The sequence below is a fragment of the Protopterus annectens genome, chromosome 1.part1 (genome assembly GCF_019279795.1).
Source record: "Protopterus annectens isolate FY-2018-M chromosome 1.part1, PAN1.0, whole genome shotgun sequence".
Lineage (NCBI taxonomy): Eukaryota > Metazoa > Chordata > Ceratodontiformes > Protopteridae > Protopterus > Protopterus annectens.
This window is the reverse complement of record NC_056726.1, coordinates 1,884,192,775-1,884,212,367: the sequence shown is the minus strand read 5'-3', so window position 1 is coordinate 1,884,212,367 and position 19,593 is coordinate 1,884,192,775. Positions and strand designations below refer to the sequence as shown.

The window sequence follows — 19,593 nt, the reverse complement described above, 5'->3', positions numbered from 1 at the left end:
GACATGTCTAAAGAGCAGAAAGAGCATAAACCCTCTGGGTTTAAAAAATGCTCAAAGTGTGCCTACAAAATGTCGATCACAGATGGGCATGCCATCTGCATTTATAGCCTTGGCGCTAAACATTTGCAAGAATCCTGCAGTGTCTGCCATTCTTTCAGTTCTAGGGTACTGCAGGAACGGAAAAATAAACTGATCTTGAAGGGCCTGGTCAAGCCCTCCTTTGAAGAGGATGTAGAATCTGCTTCGACTACTGGCAGATCCAAGTCCACTAAATCTAAGAAACGATCTCCGGCTCCATCTAGTTCCTCGGAGCCTCCAGAGAAGATTTTGGAGGTGATTACTACCTCCTCGGCTCCATTGTCTTCGGAGCCGCAGGAGAAGAACTCTGTGTTGGACTCAGCTTCCTCGGCACCATTGGCTTCGGGGCCGCAGGAAGTATTGGTAGCACTGGAGTCGACCTCGGCTCCGATCATTTTGGAACCGATTTGGAGTCGGTCACCCAGTGTTACTCAGGAATTGATAGGTAGGAGATCCTCATCTCCTTCAGTTGCCTCCAAATCCTCTCGGTTATCTGATTTGGACGTGGATAGGGTGGTTCAAAGGTTCCTTCAGTCGCTGGTGTTAGCTAAATTATTTTCGGCTCCGAGCCAGTCGGCTCCGGAGCCCATTCCCTTACCGGTACCGATGATTCCTCCTCCAAGCATTGTGTCATCGGAGCCGGAGTGTTCGGCACCGAGTGATGTCCTTACGCCGGCTCCGGTACCCCTGATGGGTCCATCGGAGCCGTCGTCGGCTCCAACCATTTCGATTCCTTCATCTGGTTTCGGCACTCGGGTTTCTTCGATCGGGTCCGAGGGGGATACATCGGGACTTCTGTCGGCCCCAAGTCTCCCTCTCGGCGCTTCGGCTCGGGGGATCCCGACTCCGGTCGTGGCCTTGGAGATGGGTCAGTCCTCGGATTCGGGGGGACCTGCCTTCGAGGCCATGAGGACAGCACTGGCCAGGTCGTCAGCGACATCACTTGGATCGACCACTCCATCCCCATACACCTCAGCTAGAACCTCTGACACCCCCCTATCAGTGGACAGCGGAGCTCGAAGGCCTGAGGACACCCCCATGAGCAGTCCCCAACTTTCTGAGGGCCCCTCAGAGTCTGTGCCTGAGGAGCCTCCCAGGAAGAAGTTGTGCAAGAGGAAGCACATAGACTCCCAAGACAAGTCCATCACCTCGGATACCAACCTTGAGGCTGCAGAGGGGTCCCCTAAGTCGTCCTCCGATGACATCTCCTTCTCTGATATACTGGAGATTTTGAGGCAGAGTGGCGACTGGTCGTCCAAGCCCCCCTCGGAGGAGGAGTCGGTATTCCTCAAGGCCTTCGGAGCTCAACCTACCGCCTCCTGGGTGTCTCCACTCTTTGATGAATTATTAGACTTGATCTGTCGAAGGGTGTGGGAACATCCTGATTCCGTGGAACCTCTGCCCAGTCATCCTAACAAGTTCTTGTCTGCTCCCCCGGGGAAAGAGTTTTTGACAAAAGCGGTCCCTGTAGATGCCATGGTGGTGGCATCAGCCACTCAGCAGGAAGTTGCCGAGGCTTCTTCCTCAGTCCATCCTCCTAACAAGGAGTCCAGGAGTATGGATCGTTATGGGAAGCGCACCCTGTCTTCAGCGACCTTTACACTACGCTCCCTGAATTGCCTTTGCCACTTTACTCGGCTCCAGCGGGATCTCCTCAAAGAGTTGGGAGATACCTTGACGGGTAACATGCCTGAGGCGCTAGCACAGACTGTTAACGCCCAGTTGTCTACCCTTGGTTCCATAGCTAACTCATCCATGAGGCTCATATCCTATGCAGCCGAAGGGGCGAGCAGGGCAGCTAGCTCAGGCCTTGCTCTGAGGAGACAAGCCTGGATGCACCTATGTTACTTCGCGGAGGCCTTTAAGTCTTCCTTCACGGACACCCCCTTTGGTGGGTCCTCTCTTTTTGGACCCAAAGTAAAAGAGACTCTCACCAGATGTGAACAGGAGGGTAAGACTTTATCTGCCATAGGGGCCTGTTTTTTCTTCCCTCTAGGTCTTATCCCAAGGCTCAGAGAGGAGGGAAGATGTGGTTCAAAAAAATCACAAAAGTCTTTCCCAGCCACTCAAGGTGAGCCCCCCTCCAGAGGCAGAGGTGGGGGAAATTATTCTGGAATACGCCGTCCTAGGGGCAGAGGAGGCCCCCGCAATCTGGGAGACCGCGACTCCTTTCGCGGATCTTCCTATCAGCATCCCTGAGGGGTTGCCCAACTGTGCTGCTCCGGAGCCAGTCAGGGGTCGTTTTTTGAAGCATCTTCAAACCTGGGAGAGCATCACTCGGGATCGATGGGTGCTTCAAATAATCACCGGAGGTTATACCATTCCCTTTGTTTCACCCCCTCCCTTAATCAAAAAAATCCCGATGTTCCACCCAGTCAAAGGGATCAAGTAGCGCTAGAAATAGCAAAGCTACTAAGAAAAGGAGTCATCCAACCGTTTCCCCTAGTCCAGATCGGATCAGGAACTTACTCAAGACTATTTTTGGTGCCGAAAAAAAACAGGGGACCTGAGGCCCATCTTGGATCTCAGCCGATTAAATCGCTACATCCTGAAATCCAAATTCCGAATGGTCACTCTTCAATCCATCTTCCCATTGTTGGATGAAGGAGTATGGATGTGCTCCATCGACCTCAAGGATGCCTATTATCACATCAAGATAAACAAGACATCCAGGATTCATTTACGCTTCCGGCTGGGAGCCAGTCATTTCCAGTTTTGAGCCCTGCCATTTGGTCTCACCACAGCCCCCAGGGTGTTTACCAAATGCTTGGCAGTGGTGACAGCTCACCTGAGACGTCTAGGATTCCGGGTGTTTCCTTACCTGGACGATTGGCTCCTTACCGCCCCCACCAGGCATCTCCTCATCCAAGCCAGGGAGGCTACCATAAATCTTTGTCAAAAGTTAGGGATTACAATAAACTAGGAAAAATCTGCCATGCTGCCCTCACAGCGTGTTGTCTTTATAGGCGCAGAATTAAACTCGGTTCTAATGAGGGTTTTTCTACCTCAAGAAAGAATAACTGTGTTGCAATCTCAGGTACAGGCTCTATTGCCCCAGAAGAAGGTCCCAGCCAGGTTAGTTCTTCAGTTATTGGGTTCCATGGCGGCGACCATCATGCTAATACCCTTAGCCAGGCTTCACATGCGGATCCTTCAGTGGCTGCTTTCAGTCCAATGGTCCTATCAGAAATTACCCCTCTCTCACCCAATTCTCCTCACAGAGCATTGCAAGCAGGATCTCCATTGGTGGCTATGTCATTCCAACCTGAACAAGGGCAGGAATCTAATTCCCCTTTCTCCGGCTGCCACAGTGACCATGGATGCCTCCCAGATAGGGTGAGGGGGGCATTATCTGGGCAGAACGGTCCAAGGCTAGGGAGCTAGGGACGCTGTCTCATCAGTAATGAATGTAGGCAAGATAGGACTACATAACATCAGTTAGTTATGTACTCACCATAACGATCGATGTATGTGGTCCATCTCGCCTGCATTCTTACGTACCCTCCCACCTGCCCCCTGCCTGAAGGATTTGGATTATTTTTTCCCTTCCTGGGGATGGTAATCCTCTTAGTAAGGTTGATGTGTGTGGAGTGGTTGCGATTTATGCAAACAAGATCTGGAGGTTTGGGAGAGTTGCATCCTGGGATACCAGCTAGCCCAGCCAATTAGAGACTTCGTGCTTGAAAATAGTCGGCCGAGTCGGAGCCGATTGTCGGCTCCGAACCCATCAGTAATGAATGTAGGCGAGATGGACCACATACATCGATCGTTATGGTGAGTACATAACTAACTGTTTTGATCACTGGACCACATACACACAATACACACTTGTTTATGCCTCAGCTGCTTATCCTAAAACCAAGACCTGTAACTTTGAGTCCTGTTATTAGATAAGCGTATGTTGAAACGGGTCTATATCACGTGGTCAAAAGCTAATAATAGAGAATGACCACAACTTTGAAAACACCGAAACTTGAAGTTGTTATTGTGGGGTCGCACTACAGTGTAGATAGGGGTATTTGCCCTTTCCTCACTGTAGTGTGATCTCGGAGTTGGTATATATATTTAGCAGGGGGTATAGGGGGTGCAGCCCCCCACAATTGCAACTTCAAGTTCTGGTATTTTCAAATTTGTGGTCGTTCGCTATTATTAACTTTCGACCACGTGATATAGACTCTGTTGAAACTCGCTGTTCTGTTTCTAACTAATTTTTTTGCAAGGGGCAACCCTCCCTGCATCCCAATATGGGAGGATGCACCCTCACATCCCTGCTACTTACCTCAACTACCTCCAAAAATGCTGTACCCCAGAGAAAGGGAGATGCTGCAAGATAGGATGGTTATGGTCATAGTATATAAATCCTCCACTTCTGCACATTACAAATCCTTCAGACTTAGTATACAAATCCTCCATCTCACTTATCCAAGACTCGCAGTTAAGACTTTCAGGTATTCATATGGTTACCTTATGTCTGTGTGTTTGTGTATATAAAGAGCCTGCGGTGCTTGTGTTTGCTACTATATGTATGAATCTCATCCTGAAGTGTTTTGCTGCTTTTGAATGATTGCTCATACCTCTTTATTCAACACAATTGAAAAATTTGGATTTTGCATCCTTTGTCGTTCTGAAATGATGTACAAAGGGATTTTTTTCATTTGCATTTTAGTTTTAATAAAACATTTTCTCTTCGAATCTGAGACTGTTTCCCACTGTAGTTTTTAATTTGTAGTATACCATGATCTCTGTTTTCACTATTGTAATTTAGAATTGAGTATTCACTGGTATACAGTAGAACAAATTTGCTAAAAATATTTAAATGGAAAATTTCAAAGTAGTACTTGTATTATTCGAGATTACTGCCACTAACATTGCATTACTTAGTTGAGTGTCAAAATATCACTTCTGTTTGATCATGTGCATGCTGTTATCATCTTAGTACATCAGATCTTGCTTTCTTGCAGGTGTTTTACTGTGCTGTGAGTCTACAGAACTTGGAGAAGAGGGAAAAGGATCAGTTTCTTGATTAATATCACTTTTTCCCTTTCTGCAAGTTTGCACAATGTCAGAGGTAGTTTATATTTAGAGATCTGGGGTGTGGGATGGCTTCTACAAAAACATTGCTTTTAATGTTTTGCATGTTTTGTTTGTGACTTTGTTTCATTTAGATGTTATAGTTGTAATATTTTGAATCCTGACAAAAAGAAACATGATTCATAGTAACCCCCCCCATGCACGTGCACACACACACACACACACACACACACACACACACACACACACACACACACATACACACACACACACACACACGAAATTGACCCTTCTTTTCAGTTTCTTGTAGAATTCATGTTTTTTCCTATGAAGTGATGATGTGATTTTTGAAATGACTTCCGTGAAGCCTTGTACTCTCACATCAGGAATGATACACAGTCAAGCTGCATCTGATTCTTGAATGTTTTAAAGATTGTACAATTACGTCTGCAACTGTATATTAATGTAGGGAAGAGTATGTACATAAAAAGTAATCTGTGGCAAGTACTTCAATAACTATGTCATAGGTGTCCTTATAGGGTTTCTTTCTTTTTTGCAGTGAATTTACTATCAATGGAGTTGACATATTTTATTTGTGGACTATTGTTTGCTGTTGTGGTAAAAAGATGGGTATGGGATTACGCTATTACTGTTACATTCGTCCATGTTTCGCTGACTTCAGCAGGTAAGTATCCATGGGCTACAGGTAAGTATCCATGGGCTAGCAGTGGAGATATATTATCTTTAATTGAAGAAGAGCTATAAAGTTAGAACAAAAGCTTCTTTGCTATCTTGCATAGATGATAATGCAGTTTACTCTTGATTCCACATATTTCCCCAGTAGTATCCACCTTTAAAAGCAGTGCCCATTCATGTGATAGTGCTTTTATGTTTTCTCAAGTTTAATAATTTCAGCAAAATTGAAGAGAAGTTGGCTTAATGATATAGAGGTATAAAACGTAGCTTACACGTGGTTGCATGATTCATTGATATGCGGAAATCATTCAGACTGGTGTTCAGGTGAAATAGTGACCTCTGTAAGTTGGTAAAGCTCCAGCTTGCACTCTGATAGTACCATCTGACTGTCATAAATACCAGTACAGTCAGGAGCTGTTGATAGGATGGAAGGAGGAGATAATTTGTGAGAAGTTACTTTGTTTGATTTTGCTTCCACATCCAAACTGCTGTCCCAGGCATACTATGCATATTCAGCATTTCCTTTTTTATTTTTTTGTCCTCTTGTATGCAACTAATTGCATGGAGCAGAATGTCTGGTAAGCATTTTTGATAAAGGAACATCCTCTGAGAAAAATACAGTGTAACAACAAATGGGAAGCCTTAGCACATTAAGTGGAGCATGGAAAACTAATCATTCTTAGAGAAGCTGGCTGGCAGAGTTTGGGAGGCTGGCCAAAGAGGGAAGGCACACTGAGGATAGAAAGTGAAGCAAACAGAAGCACCAGAAAACTGATCAAATTCTCGTTTTCTTCTAGTTATGGCTGAGTTTCCACTGGTTTGGCAATGGTGGCTTGCACTTGGTAAGTTACTTGGGTGAATGCATTTGCTTCTGACTTTTAAATAATTGTTTGTAATCTACTTAGAAATAAGACGAAACAGAAAATAGACTTTCATTTATGTGATTTAAATATGTCAAAAGTAAACTCTCTCTGATTATTTTAAAATAGAATGTACATTTACTTATAAGATACTGGGATCTTGAATTGGAAAATTGGTTAGACATTCATCTAAAGAAAATTCACATCTCTAAGAAAATTGTGGCAAATGCATCTAGGCTGTTCATGTATATAAATGGAAATGAGGTTTATTACATGTCCTTGCAGTTGTTGACACTGGATGTAAAGTCAAGAAAAATAAAAAAAATTATTCTTAATTTTTTCCTGCCACTTTATCAAACACAACTCTTGTTTTCTTTCTTTTTTTTAATTACAAACTGGAGATTTGTGAACTGTAACTATATAGTATATTGCAGTGTTTTATGGTTCAAGTACAGCTCTCAAAGCAAACTATCATTGAACAAGAAGATTCAGATATATTGAATTTGGATTGTTGACTAGCTGTACATGCTCTAATGAAAGTTTAAAACACTACAGAATCATAGATGGCACTACACAATAAGGCAGTTTATTCCATAAAGTAGGAATCATTTGTGTAATATAACTTTCATTATTTTTTTATCAGTAACATATTTGAAATTATATAATTATTATATGTCTTGCTTTCATTATTTAAATAATTTTGATACAGCTATTCTTTTTCAGATTTACTATTTTTATTAAGTTTGCAGGTTTAAAGCATAGTGCATCTGTGCAAAATGTACATGAGATAAACAGTAACTTTGTTATGAATGCATCCCAAACATGGAAAAAAATGTCACTTTTAAAAATAAATCCATATTGCACTGAAATATGCTGAATATGAACCTGCACATGTGGCATAAAGGGATAATGTCCTTACTATGGTCCAGATGACCCAAATTCAGTTAGCAGCTCAGATGCTTGACAGTGCAGGCAGGTAAGGATGACCAAACCCATCCTGCAAGGGAGAGCAATGCAGAGCTGGAAGCAAACAGGTCACACCTCTCAGAGAAGGGATAGGTGGTGCGGTGTGGTGCTTGGCCTGGGGGTGGGTTTTGACTCACTGAGCCATCACTTGGTTGTAGCCATCATTACCAGATGTACAGAAGCACACATTAATGTGGGGAGAAGGCATACTGGATCTTCCGTGGTGATGCTGGTAGATTGTCTCCTTACCCGGGGTGGGGCTAGAACCATAGAAATGCCTTCAGTTATAGGGATGCTGATAAGGGCACATGCAACCCTTATGGCTGCTTGTAGGATTTCTTCTGCAAGTGTCTCTCACTCCCATATGGTAATATGTAAATCCCTCATATGGGCGAGCAAAAAGGCTAAGCCTGATAAGTGAGGGCTAGATGGTTGGCATACAAGAGGACAAAAAGATAAAAAGAAATGCTGAATATGCATAGGAAACATTTTAAAATACATTAGGGAGCAGATATTGATAAGGACAGGAATAGTGAGGTTTTATTTAAGAATACAGGAGCATGTACGGTATGACAGTGAAGAAGTGTTGCATTTTTTTTAGTATTTAGGAAATAAAAGCAAAATAATACCTACATGAAACAAAATGTAAAGTAAATTGCCAAGTTTTGCAGACCATCAGATTACCCACTATAATGCACAAGTATCAATGACAGAATCACTTCTGAAAGAAATAATTTTGAGTACCTATAGACATTTTGGACATGTTGTTTAAGGTACTGTAACCAAGGAATGTCCACAGATGTGCATTTGTTATAAACTTTGGAAAATCATTTCACATAATTTTACTTAAAATATTAGAAACAGTCTAGGCAGCCTGGGCTGTTCTTGGCAGTGGCCTGAATAAAATTCTGTTGGACATACTTAAAGCCGGAGTTCATACTTAATGGCCCACACTGTGGGGTGCTATGGATTCCAGTATTTGGCCATTCTTCTTTAATATCTTTTAATTAACATTTCCAATTAAGTAAAATAAAAAAAATGCGGAAAATAAAAACAGAGCTGCAAAAAATGTTGATGCAAGATGGGATGAAACAGTTGAGAATTTTCGTGGTGAAGTATGACACTGTGGTCAAAATGTGGCAACTTAGATTGATTACTCATAAGTAGAGAGTAATACATTTGTAAAATAGTATTCTGGGAAGAACAATGCAGTCAGAAATGAGATTTTCAGTAGAAAGGGTATTCAGTATCAGAGGGCCTAAAAGTAAGTAAGCAATATGCAGAAGTTGAAAGTAGTGCTGGAGTGGTAATGGGATGCATACAGAGAGCCAAAGCTGTCTGCAGTGACAAAGAATGGGGGCAGTTTCAAAAAAAAGGACAATACTGCTGTGCAAGTTCTGACACAACATTTATCAAAATTCTAAGGGGGACTATAAGAGCTTCAGAGGTGGTGGGAAATAATGGAATTATTAAGATACCTCAGTGGCATCTACAAAATCCAGAAGAAAGAAAGAATGCCATTAATGAAAAGGAGCTGTAGAATACAAAAAGATAAAAAATAAAGATATGGGGGAGGTAAAGTTTGTATAGAGGGAGTGAGAGAGAGGCTGAGTACATGTAGGACTGCATCTGGAAACCTGTCCCACTGTAATAATCATCAAACACATCAGCAGATATGACTTTGCTTGAAAAGCCACAGAATTCTGACTACAGTCCCACTAACTGACATAGTCAGCTGTGAATCTGCTGTCTCTCGGGGAGAAAAGAAGAGAAGAAATCAGCTTGTGGTGATCAGGAGTGAAAAGGCTAGCTTTTCTTTCTTTCTTTTTTTTTTTTTTTAAAGAGCAACTATTTATTTTATGCCACCATTTTATTTTTACATTATAATTTGAGATAAGGTATTAACAGTACTGTATCAAGGATGGGGTGATGTCTTTTTTTTCCCTTCACTTGAAGAGCTGAGGAAGGACATGTATTGCGCTACTGCAGGAAGTAGATTGATACAAATGTACCAACCAGCTGTCTACATTAAAAGCCAAAGTCCATTTTTTTTGCTACATTTTAAACACAGATATCTTTTTTTTTTTTTAACTGGCTCTTCACTTGAAGAGCTGATAGGATGGGATGCTATATCAGGAACAGGCACTGGGTACTAGATGTGTCAGCTCTGGATATTAATGAATTACCATACTTTTTATTACAACTGTATTCCAGATCATAAAATTTTGACCAGTAATTCATACCTGTATTACAGTCTTCTTGCTTTAGATAGACCTATATCTTAGGTGCTGTGTTCCATGTCAGTGTCCTCTTCAAACTCTCAGTTTCCATACAGAATCCCATACAACCAATTTTTTTACTAGTGACTTTTGTTTCTGATCTCTTATAGTTCTCAGTTCCCAGTTTTTAATCTCTAATAATCTTTTTTACCTTTCTTACTGGCAGTTGCTCTCTGGTTATCCATTTTCTAGTTATGGCTGGGTTTCTTAACCACTATCAGCACTAAAGATAGCAACGTTTTCACCTCTGTTGTACATTTTATTTTGCACCAAACTCAGCTAAGCACATCTCTATGCTGAGGTTAAATTCTCTTCCACTGTAACAATTATCATATTGTTCAATACATTTTTTTATTAACAGACTCCCAAACTATATTCTCCTATGACTGTCTTTCTTAGTGACAACATCTCCAGCATATACCACTTGTCTGTGGGAACATTTTTTTCAAGTCTTGTAGGGTATGTCTGTGGGAACATTTTTTTTCAAGTCTTGTAGGGTATAGAAATAATTGTACAATAATATCCATGTAAAAACTCAAGTTTTCTCAGTTTAGTTGCACATTTCTGGAAAATTGATTATCTGTAATACTCCATTTAATTGTTGAATCCATGCTGTTTTTATTTTTATATAAGTTCATAGGCAAGCGGTAGGCTAGTTAACCTTGTGGACTATTTTAAGCCTAGCCAAATTCCATTTTGGTAACTGAATTAACATCCCATTTGGTGTTAGATTGGCCTTACTTCATCCCATGGTTGATAATTCTATATTACCCCTAATAAGAATAACTAAGATCTCACCATAGATAATTTGAGGGGACTCATGCATGGGATAAGGGATGTAGGAGTTATCTCTGTCCATTAATAATATGGGGACAGATGCGAGGTAAATTTTCTGTTTCCCATGTATACATCCAAGTTGCTCTTGAATATGCACAGGGGTGAGCTTTGTTTTATATGGATGAGTGTCCGGTCCAGAGCAGTGGTATCCTCTGCGAGACATACCAGTCTGTCCAAACCTTTCTGTTGATGTTGCAAAGAGGTTTAAAATCCCTAGACTGAGTACTTTTAGTGCTGTTTGATTTGCTGATGTGCAGTAAATCCATCAGTATTGAATCAGATGATGCCCTGTATGTCAAACACAGGTGACCTGTTAGCAGTCTGTAGGATATTGAGTATAGTGACAGGGCTTTGAGTCAGTGCATGTGAGACATATTGTTTAGGCCTTGTATTTTTTTAGTAAGCTATCTCTGTAGGCATTTCAATTATTGAATGTGTCTGGACAGGTACATACCAGTGGAGGCATTATATTCAATCTCAATGATTGGATCAATTAAGGCTGAGTAAATGGGGAGAATTACATCCCTAGATCTAGACAGAATCCCTTTGTTTATAAGCTGTGCAATATAGGACTTTCTTATGACAGTGGACACATGATGGTTGAAACTTAAGTCACTGTCCACATATGTTCCCAAATCTCAAACAACTGGGTAAACTGTTAGGGGTGTATTCTCAGTGTGGTAGTTCCCCTGGGTAGATGACTTCCCAAATGATACAATAGTGTATTTTTTAGCATTTTTGTTTCATTCCATGATTTTGACACCAGTTATTCATTTGGAACTAATCCTCCTGCAATATAGCAAAGCCATTTGGGCATTCAGTGACTGCTGCTAGCTTGCAATCATCTGCCAGCTTGTCAGCCAGAGCCCTTTGGTATTGGCCTTTACTTCAGAGAAGTAGATGCCACAGGAGATGTTGCAGCATTTTTAAACACCTTTATTGAATTATGACTTGTGATGCTGGCAAACTTACATTTATATAAAACTAATCAAACCATATTGAAAAATTCACATTTAGAAACATTATACATCACATATATAGTTACATATCATATAATCAAAGCAACATTACATAAATAGTTCAGTTACTGCCTTGACTTAAACCTTATTCCTCCACCAAAACATTATTCTGTGTGTATTGGTCCCATCATTTTCATTTTCCATGTAATTTACTCCAACCCTTTTCTAAGGCCCCCACTTCCTGTCCTTTTATCTCTATTACAGTATTCATTACTTTAGCTATAATTGGCTTAGATTTTGACTTTTCATTTTTTAGTAATTGCTTTTTTTTGGAAGCCATAAGAATTAAACTGAACAAAGTCTGACTATGTCTAGACAATTTAGATCCTGTATCACAGATAAAAAAATCCTTAGTTACACTCATTTGCTCACCCAGTATCCCTGATAGAGTACTATGTAGGGACCTTTTAAAGTTTGCTAACTTATTACACTCCAAGAACATATGCTCCCAGGTATCTCTGTCTCTTACATTTCACACCTCCAACATTTGCCATCCACCTGAGGAAAAATTCTTTCAATATAAAAGTATCTATGCAAACACTTACCTGCAAAAAAAATCCTAAATCTTCAGATTTTGTTTGCATATTTAGCAACTATACATATATCATCCCATTGTTTCTTTGGGAATTACATATCTAATCTCCCTTACCAATCTTTTCTGATCTCTTCTAAGTGATTCCTATAGTTATTGTGTAGTATTTTATATGCCCTACTCATTAATCATTTTTGACAGCAGCTTCTGTTCTAGATTTAATTAAAAACTCAATCATTGCAGCTCTTTCATTCTGGATTCCCCTATCCATTTTCTCTTTGTTTATACTCTGATATCAATCCCTGATAGAGAAGGCAATCACTAGCATGTAATCCAATGTCTTATAGGTTCATAGGTGTGTACTAGGCTAATGGCTCTGGAGCCTTTACAAGCCTAGCCCGCAGGATTACCCTGGCATCGATCTTAGTTCCCAGTGCTTCTGTCAAGTAGAGCCACTGGAGTGATCCCTGGGGTGAATTTTCTATTTCCCATCCACTCATCAAGATTTCTCTTGAAGAGGGCCGGTGAGGTGCTCTGTTTAACATGTATAAAAAGTCTGTTCCATAGCATGGGCAGTCTCTGGGTTATGAACCTGTCCCTCCAGCTTGTTCTGTTGATTGTGGTAATGAGGTTGAGGTCTCTGGAGCATATGGTGCGGAGGGATTGGGATTTCTTTATATGTAGCATTTCTAACAGAGCTGGGTCAAACATGGCTTTGTAAGTTAAGCAGAGATCGCCTCTAAGTAGGCAATATGAGATAGAAGAGTTGGAGTTTTTTGAGTCTGTCCATATAGGACAAGTGTTTAAGGCCTAGGATCTATTGGACTCTTCACATTCCGTTACCTTTCCCTTTCTAATTATTTGTTCTCAAAGCCTTTTTGCCTTTGTCAGCTTCCTCCAGTATATTCCAGCCCCCTCTTGCCTATTATCTGTGCCCCTACTTGCAGTCATCCCTATTAGCAGAATCTCCTTTCTGCATTCCCATGTTGGCTTAGTTCTTAGTATACTTTCTGATACTGTATAAATATAATATTCTACATGACTGTTGTTATTCTTCTTAAGGATCTGTGGCCAAAATCCCATTCTTTCCTTATTTCTTGAATTACCACCCCCCCCCCAGCTTCATCATCATCCCTATCCACTTTGAATTGTAGCCTTCTGCTTGTGTTATGTATAAGAGGCTTAACTGTGTAGCTTTAAAATATCCCTTCAAATCAAGCAATCCTATATTCCTTGTTCTAATGGGAGGGTCAACTTATCCAACTTGATTCTTTCCCATTTGCCCTCCCAAATAAAATCCTTCAACTCTTTATTAATTACTATCCACAACTTCTCCTCTGTTTGATAAAAATATGCCTAGCATATGTATAAAACTAAAGGGACTAAAAATATTTTACTTCTTGTATCTTGCTATCCATATCCATAGGCAAGAGCTTCCAGTTTCTCAGTTTTTGTATTATCTTTAGTTTAATCTCTTCATTTCCCTAGATGCCAAAAACAGAATCCTTTTTAACCCATATTCCTAAATACTTAATTTTATCATGTCCCCATAAATATGGGTATTGCTGAACCAGTTTATGTGTAGGCACCTAATTTATAACTGTAGCCTTTATTTTATCTTCTTTAATTTTATACCCCCCCCAAAAAAATTGAACTGTCTCAGAATACCCATATATCCCTCAAATTAACCTTATAATAATAAATATCAGGAAATACAAATGCTTCCATTACCCTACTCATAAAATCTCATCTTACTGTGTTGAATGCTTTCTGTGCCTCAAGACACATCGCTAACAACAGTATTTTCTTACATTCTGCTTCCCACTGGATCTTTGTTCTGTTAATGTTGTCATATGATTGCCTCCCATCCACAAAGCACATTGGTCCATATCTATCAATGTTGGCATCACCTTTGCCATTCTTTTAGCCCTTATAGACATAGACACTTTATAATCATGGTTTAAATTTGAAATGGGCCTATATGAAATTGGATCAGATGGGTCTTTACCGTCTTTAGGTACTACAGTCACCACAGCTTTTTGTTCAGGGTGTTGATGCATCCCCTCCTTTTAAAATACTGTTAAACAAAACCTTCCAGATCTTTATCACATTCTTCCCTCCTAGCTTCCAAACTTCTACCAGAATACCATCTATTCACGGAGACTTTCCAACAGATTGGTTATACATCACCATTTTTATGTAATCTCCTCCTATTGTAACTGTTAGTTGCTGAGCCTCATCTGCTTCTAATCTTGGCAAATTTAAGTCTTCCATAGATATTTCCATTTGTGCTTTTTCATAAAATTTCCAAAATATCTCAGGATCCCTGGTTATTTTTCTTGTTTTAGGCTCCATAAGTTTGGCAACAACCATTTCTACTTTCTGTTGCCTAAGTAGCTATGCTAAATGTTTTTTTGTGCTCTGTAGTTATTATCAACAGCAATCTTTCTAAACTCATGCATATTATCCAGTTACTGTCATTTTCTCTTTAGCACTCTGCAATTATGCTTCTTCTTCTTCTGTGAAATTCCCTTTGTCAGCCCTCTAAATAATTCCTATTATTGCTTTTTAACCAGATCTCTTTTTCTTTTATTTCTGCCCTGTTTTTAAACTCCAGTTTCATTTTATCCCACCCATGAGCTATAACTTCTGGAGTACTTTCTGCCTTCCGTAATAACTCAAAATAGTTCCCACTACCTATTCCTTATATTTCTTTATTTTTTTAACAAGTAGGTGGGGTAGTGCCAGTGTCTCATCTTTACTTCATTGCCCTGAATTTTTATCTTAGTAATTATTGACGTATGGTCTGAAATATTTATTAGATGTGTATGTGTCAAAGTTCTCAATTAAATGTACATGTTCCTGTGAAATGTAATTTCTGTCTAGCCTAGCCCAGTTATTGTACCTTGGGGAATACTATGTAAATTCTTTCAGAGTTCCTACTACTGAATTCATGTCTTTCATGCCAAATATTTTCATACATTTCTTCAGAAATCTACCCCTTTTGTTATATTTCCCTTCTAGTCCCCCCAAATACATCATCTTTGTTGCAAATCAAATTCCAGCCCTCACCTTTAAGTAATATTCCCTGCTGAAATCTGATTATTTCTACCAAAAATGTTTAAGCTTCATAATACATGATAGTGTGATCCTTATCCCTTACCAGTAGCCCCTTACTACCACAAATCTGCCATTATTATATTTTTTTCTCTTCTATCGTTACTCAAACTCCTCTAGCATTTAATATAAGTACTCCTTTTTTACTTTGTCTCTGATATTCTGCCGAATATCTATTTTGAAATCTTTCTTTATCAAATTCACATGCTCATTTCTTTCCAAGTGTGTTTCTTGTAGCATTGCTGTTTGTACCCTACATGTCTTAATATAATTAAGTATTCTTTTCTTTTTATCTATACCTGTGAGACCATTTGCATTCCAAGATAATATGGAAAGTGTCACCATTATGGTAAGGCGTCCTTATTCCCATCTATTATATATAGCAGCTTTTTAAAATGTCTATTTCCATCTTTTGTGATAGATGCGCTCATTAATGTTTGACAGGCCAATCCTTTATACAGTTTTTTGTTATCGACAATGGAACCTATGTCACATTTCAGAAGACTTTGTTTTAATAAAAATCCTCAAACAAAAAAACAAACACTCTCCCCACAGAATACCCTATAACCTGTTAACTTAATACAAGCACAAATAACTATGTATATCTTCAGATAATAAAATGTAACTCTCCTAATACAAACTTTTCTACCAAATAGACAGCTGCTAACAGGCATTAATTAATATGAAACTGAGGTTATCCATGCTATGAAGTATGCTATCACCTGTGCTTCTACATACACTAATTGGTGCTTGCTCTTTTTTTATCTTTATCCCATTCCCCTCCCAATTATGAAAACAACTTGTATGCTTTCATAAATCAATAACTTTTAGCTTTGAAGAAACCAATGTTTTGTGTTTTATTGCCCTATTATCAGATTGTCTCCATGGAAATGTTAAGAGAAAAAAGAAACATTTAGTTGTCTCTTGCAGCCTGAAAGACAAACTGAAACATTATTGCTAAAGGAAAACTTTTCATTATATTTGGTGTTCTCATGTTTATTTGTTACTGCTTAAAATCTGTTATTAGATTAAGCCAAGGGTCTTAATCTAAACATTCACCTATGTAAAAAATAAGAGAAAACATATCATCTCTACATATATTATGATCTATGTACTTTTACACCACATCTCCCACCTAAACAACACAAGATTACACCCTAGTAACCTAAACATGCTTTTGTCTAGCTTTTCTTCTCTTTTTGCACTGTAATACCTACATTTCTTAATACCAAAAAAGAAGTAGAAGAGGAAGAAAAAAAAAACATCTGTTTAAAATTGGAGATTCAGACTTTCTGGAAAACAAAAGAGGGTCTTTGGTAACAGATAGTTTCAGACAAATGGGTACTGAAGATCATTTGTCAAAGTTACAGGTGGCAATAGGAAGAAATTCCTCCTTTCTAGGGGTGATTACTCGTCCTCAAGACCGTATGCTTTTATTTCCATCTGTCCATCATCACATTTTGTCTTAGGAAATGAAAGAAGTAATTCCCCTTTCCCAGGTGGGAAACAGGTTAGTACCAAAGAAAGAAAATGGTTTCAGACCAGTTTTGGATCTTTCTTTCTTTCTTAAACTCATTTGTGATAGTGCCCAATTTCAAAATGATGTCACTTCACAACCTGTTACCCCTTCTTCCTCATTCAAGTTTCCTGGAAGCACTAGATTTAAAAGATGCTTATCATTACCACCCTATTCATCCAGATTTCATGTGTTTAAGTTTTGTGTGTCTGGATCCCACTGTCAGTTCTCTAGCTTATTCTTTGGATTATCCACTGCACCAAGAGTGTTCACAAAGTTTCTAGCTCCAGTTATAGCTTATTGCAGGCTACAGGGTCTCTACATATTTTCATATTTAGATGACTTGTTTATCTATGCATAGTCTTTTTCAAAGTGTCAAGAATCTCTCTCTTGGCTGAGAGATCTCTTATACAAATTGGGATTCCAAGAGAACATTCAAAAGTCTTTCTTGAGTCATTTTCACTGGATTTTGTTTCTGGGATGTCAACTAGTCACCACAGTTCAAAGATCTTTTCTTCTGCAGGTAAGATATATCTATATCTAGATCTATTTCTATAGTTTTCAGCTCAGACTTCAATCACCTTGAGGGAATACCATAGGATTTTGGGTCTCATGGCTTCTATGATCCACATGATACCCCTGGCAAGATTCCACATGAGAAAGATACAGTGATATGTGAAATCTCTCAGCACCAACACCCTTAGTCTATTCATATCCCAGTGCTGAGGTTTGCCAGAAGAGAAATCACTTGATAAAGACAACAGATATCCCTAAATCCACGTCCCCCTTTTTCCCTCCTTGTTCCAAAGCAGTCAGTCACCACAGATGCCTCAGAGTTTGCTTCAGAAGCAGTTTCTGGAAGGGATAAAAGTGCAAGGTGTGTGAAAAAAGTGCAAGGTTTGTGGGACACTAAGGATAGATGCAAGCACATACATACAAAATAAATGCTTGCTCTGTTCAAGGCACTCAATTATCTGAATTGTCTTTGGTCCTCACAACGTCTTCAAGTTGTTAAGACAATACCTCAGTCATGTGGTACATTAACAAGCAAGGGCAAACCAGACAAACTAGCAGGCTAGCCATGTTAGCTTGGGATATAGCTTCACAGCGAGTGGATAACGGCATAAGCTCAGTAAGACAAGGGTAGGCCCTCATGAATGGAAACTAGATCGGAGGGGTCTTCCAAGATTTGACCTATCTGTGAGGAAGTCATCAAGTAGACCTGTTTTCCTCCTCCCTGAACAATCAGCTGACAAGATTCTGCTCTAGGACTCTATGCAAGAAGGCCTGGGAGACAGATACTTTTCATTTCCTTTGCCAGGAATGTTCCTGTATGGTTTTCCACCCTTTCCATTGGTATCCAGGGAAGTTCTAAAGATTCAGAAGAAATCCCCCACGATCATTGTGGTGACTTCCCTCTGGCCCAGGCAGCAGTGGGTGTTCCTTTTTTTGAAATGGTCAGGGGTAATTATCACAAGCATCCTCACAGACTGGACCTACTCACACTAGAACAGTGGTGTTTAATACACCCCGACACCAATCAACTTCAGGTGACTACCTGGATGATAGGGTCTTAATTCCTTTTAGGCATTTCTTTACTGAGAAAGTGCAGCAGGTACTAATGCAGGCAAGAAAACCTGTCACTAGAAAATCATATATATTAGCAAATGGAAAAGGTTTACTAGCTGGTGCCAACAGCATAACCAGCACCTAGTCAGGGCTAGTTGTTCACTAGTTGTACAATATTTGTGTGAATTATTATCCTATAGCCTTTCTTATTCCTCTATCAAGGTTGATTTATCAGCCATTTCAACATATTTTATGTTAAAATATTTTTGAAAGAGATGCTGCATAAGAGCCTTCCAAGAATTCCAGTGGCCCCTTCTTGGGATTTAATTTTGTATTACAGAAGCTAATACTTGCTCCATTCAAACCAGTTAATCTAGCTAACTTGAGGTTCTTAACATGGAAAACAGTTTTACTGGTTGCTTTGACCTCTGCAAGAACAGTATCTGAGTTGCAAGCTCTTATGGTAAGTCAACCCTACCTCATTTTCTACAGGGACAGGGTTTCTTTAAGAACTAATACTTCCTTTATGCCTAAAGTGGCATCCAAGTTTACTTTAAGCCAAACTGTCTACTCCCCTGTTTTCTTTCCTTAACACAAAATGAGGGAGCAAGGATACTCCATATCTTGGACATCTATCTTGACAGAACTGAATGTTTCAGATCACTTGTTAATTTCTTGTTAAGGTAAAAAGAGGGACAACCTGTGTCAAAACAGACAGTTTCAAAATGGTTGTCAAAGGCTATTACTTTTTGTTATATTCACCACAACAAAACTATTCCAGGCAGGGTCAAGGCCTACTCTACCAGGGCTTGGCTTCATCTATGGCTTTTTGTAAAGGGTTGGATTTTAGAAGTATTCTAGGAGCAGCAACTTGATCTTCTGTACATACTTTTACAAAGCACTATAAACTTGTGCAAGATTTGATAATACTGTACTGTACCATAGTTAGCTGGAAACACTGTATATAATGAGACAGAGAAACGAAAGTCTTAATTTCCCAAACTCATACTGAATAGGTGTCAATCTTTCCCTTATGGACCAAGTCTTGTGCACTTTTCAAAATGAATTCTCCAAACACTGTAGTTCATTTAAT

General features: G+C 39.6%; 1 protein-coding gene across 3 annotated transcripts in view; it reads left to right on the top strand.

Moving 5' to 3' along the window:
• TMEM244 (transmembrane protein 244) overlaps positions 1-19,593 on the top strand; it is a 418,478-nt gene that overhangs the window by 252,182 nt on the left and 146,703 nt on the right. For 2 of the 3 annotated variants that reach the window (XM_044085007.1, XM_044085016.1), the window contains 2 exons: positions 5,669-5,794; positions 6,603-6,647. In XM_044085007.1, the coding sequence (XP_043940942.1) occupies positions 5,669-5,794; positions 6,603-6,647 (171 nt within the window). The remainder of the gene's footprint in view (positions 1-5,668; positions 5,795-6,602; positions 6,648-19,593) is intronic. The other variant, XM_044085024.1, reaches the window with a different exon arrangement.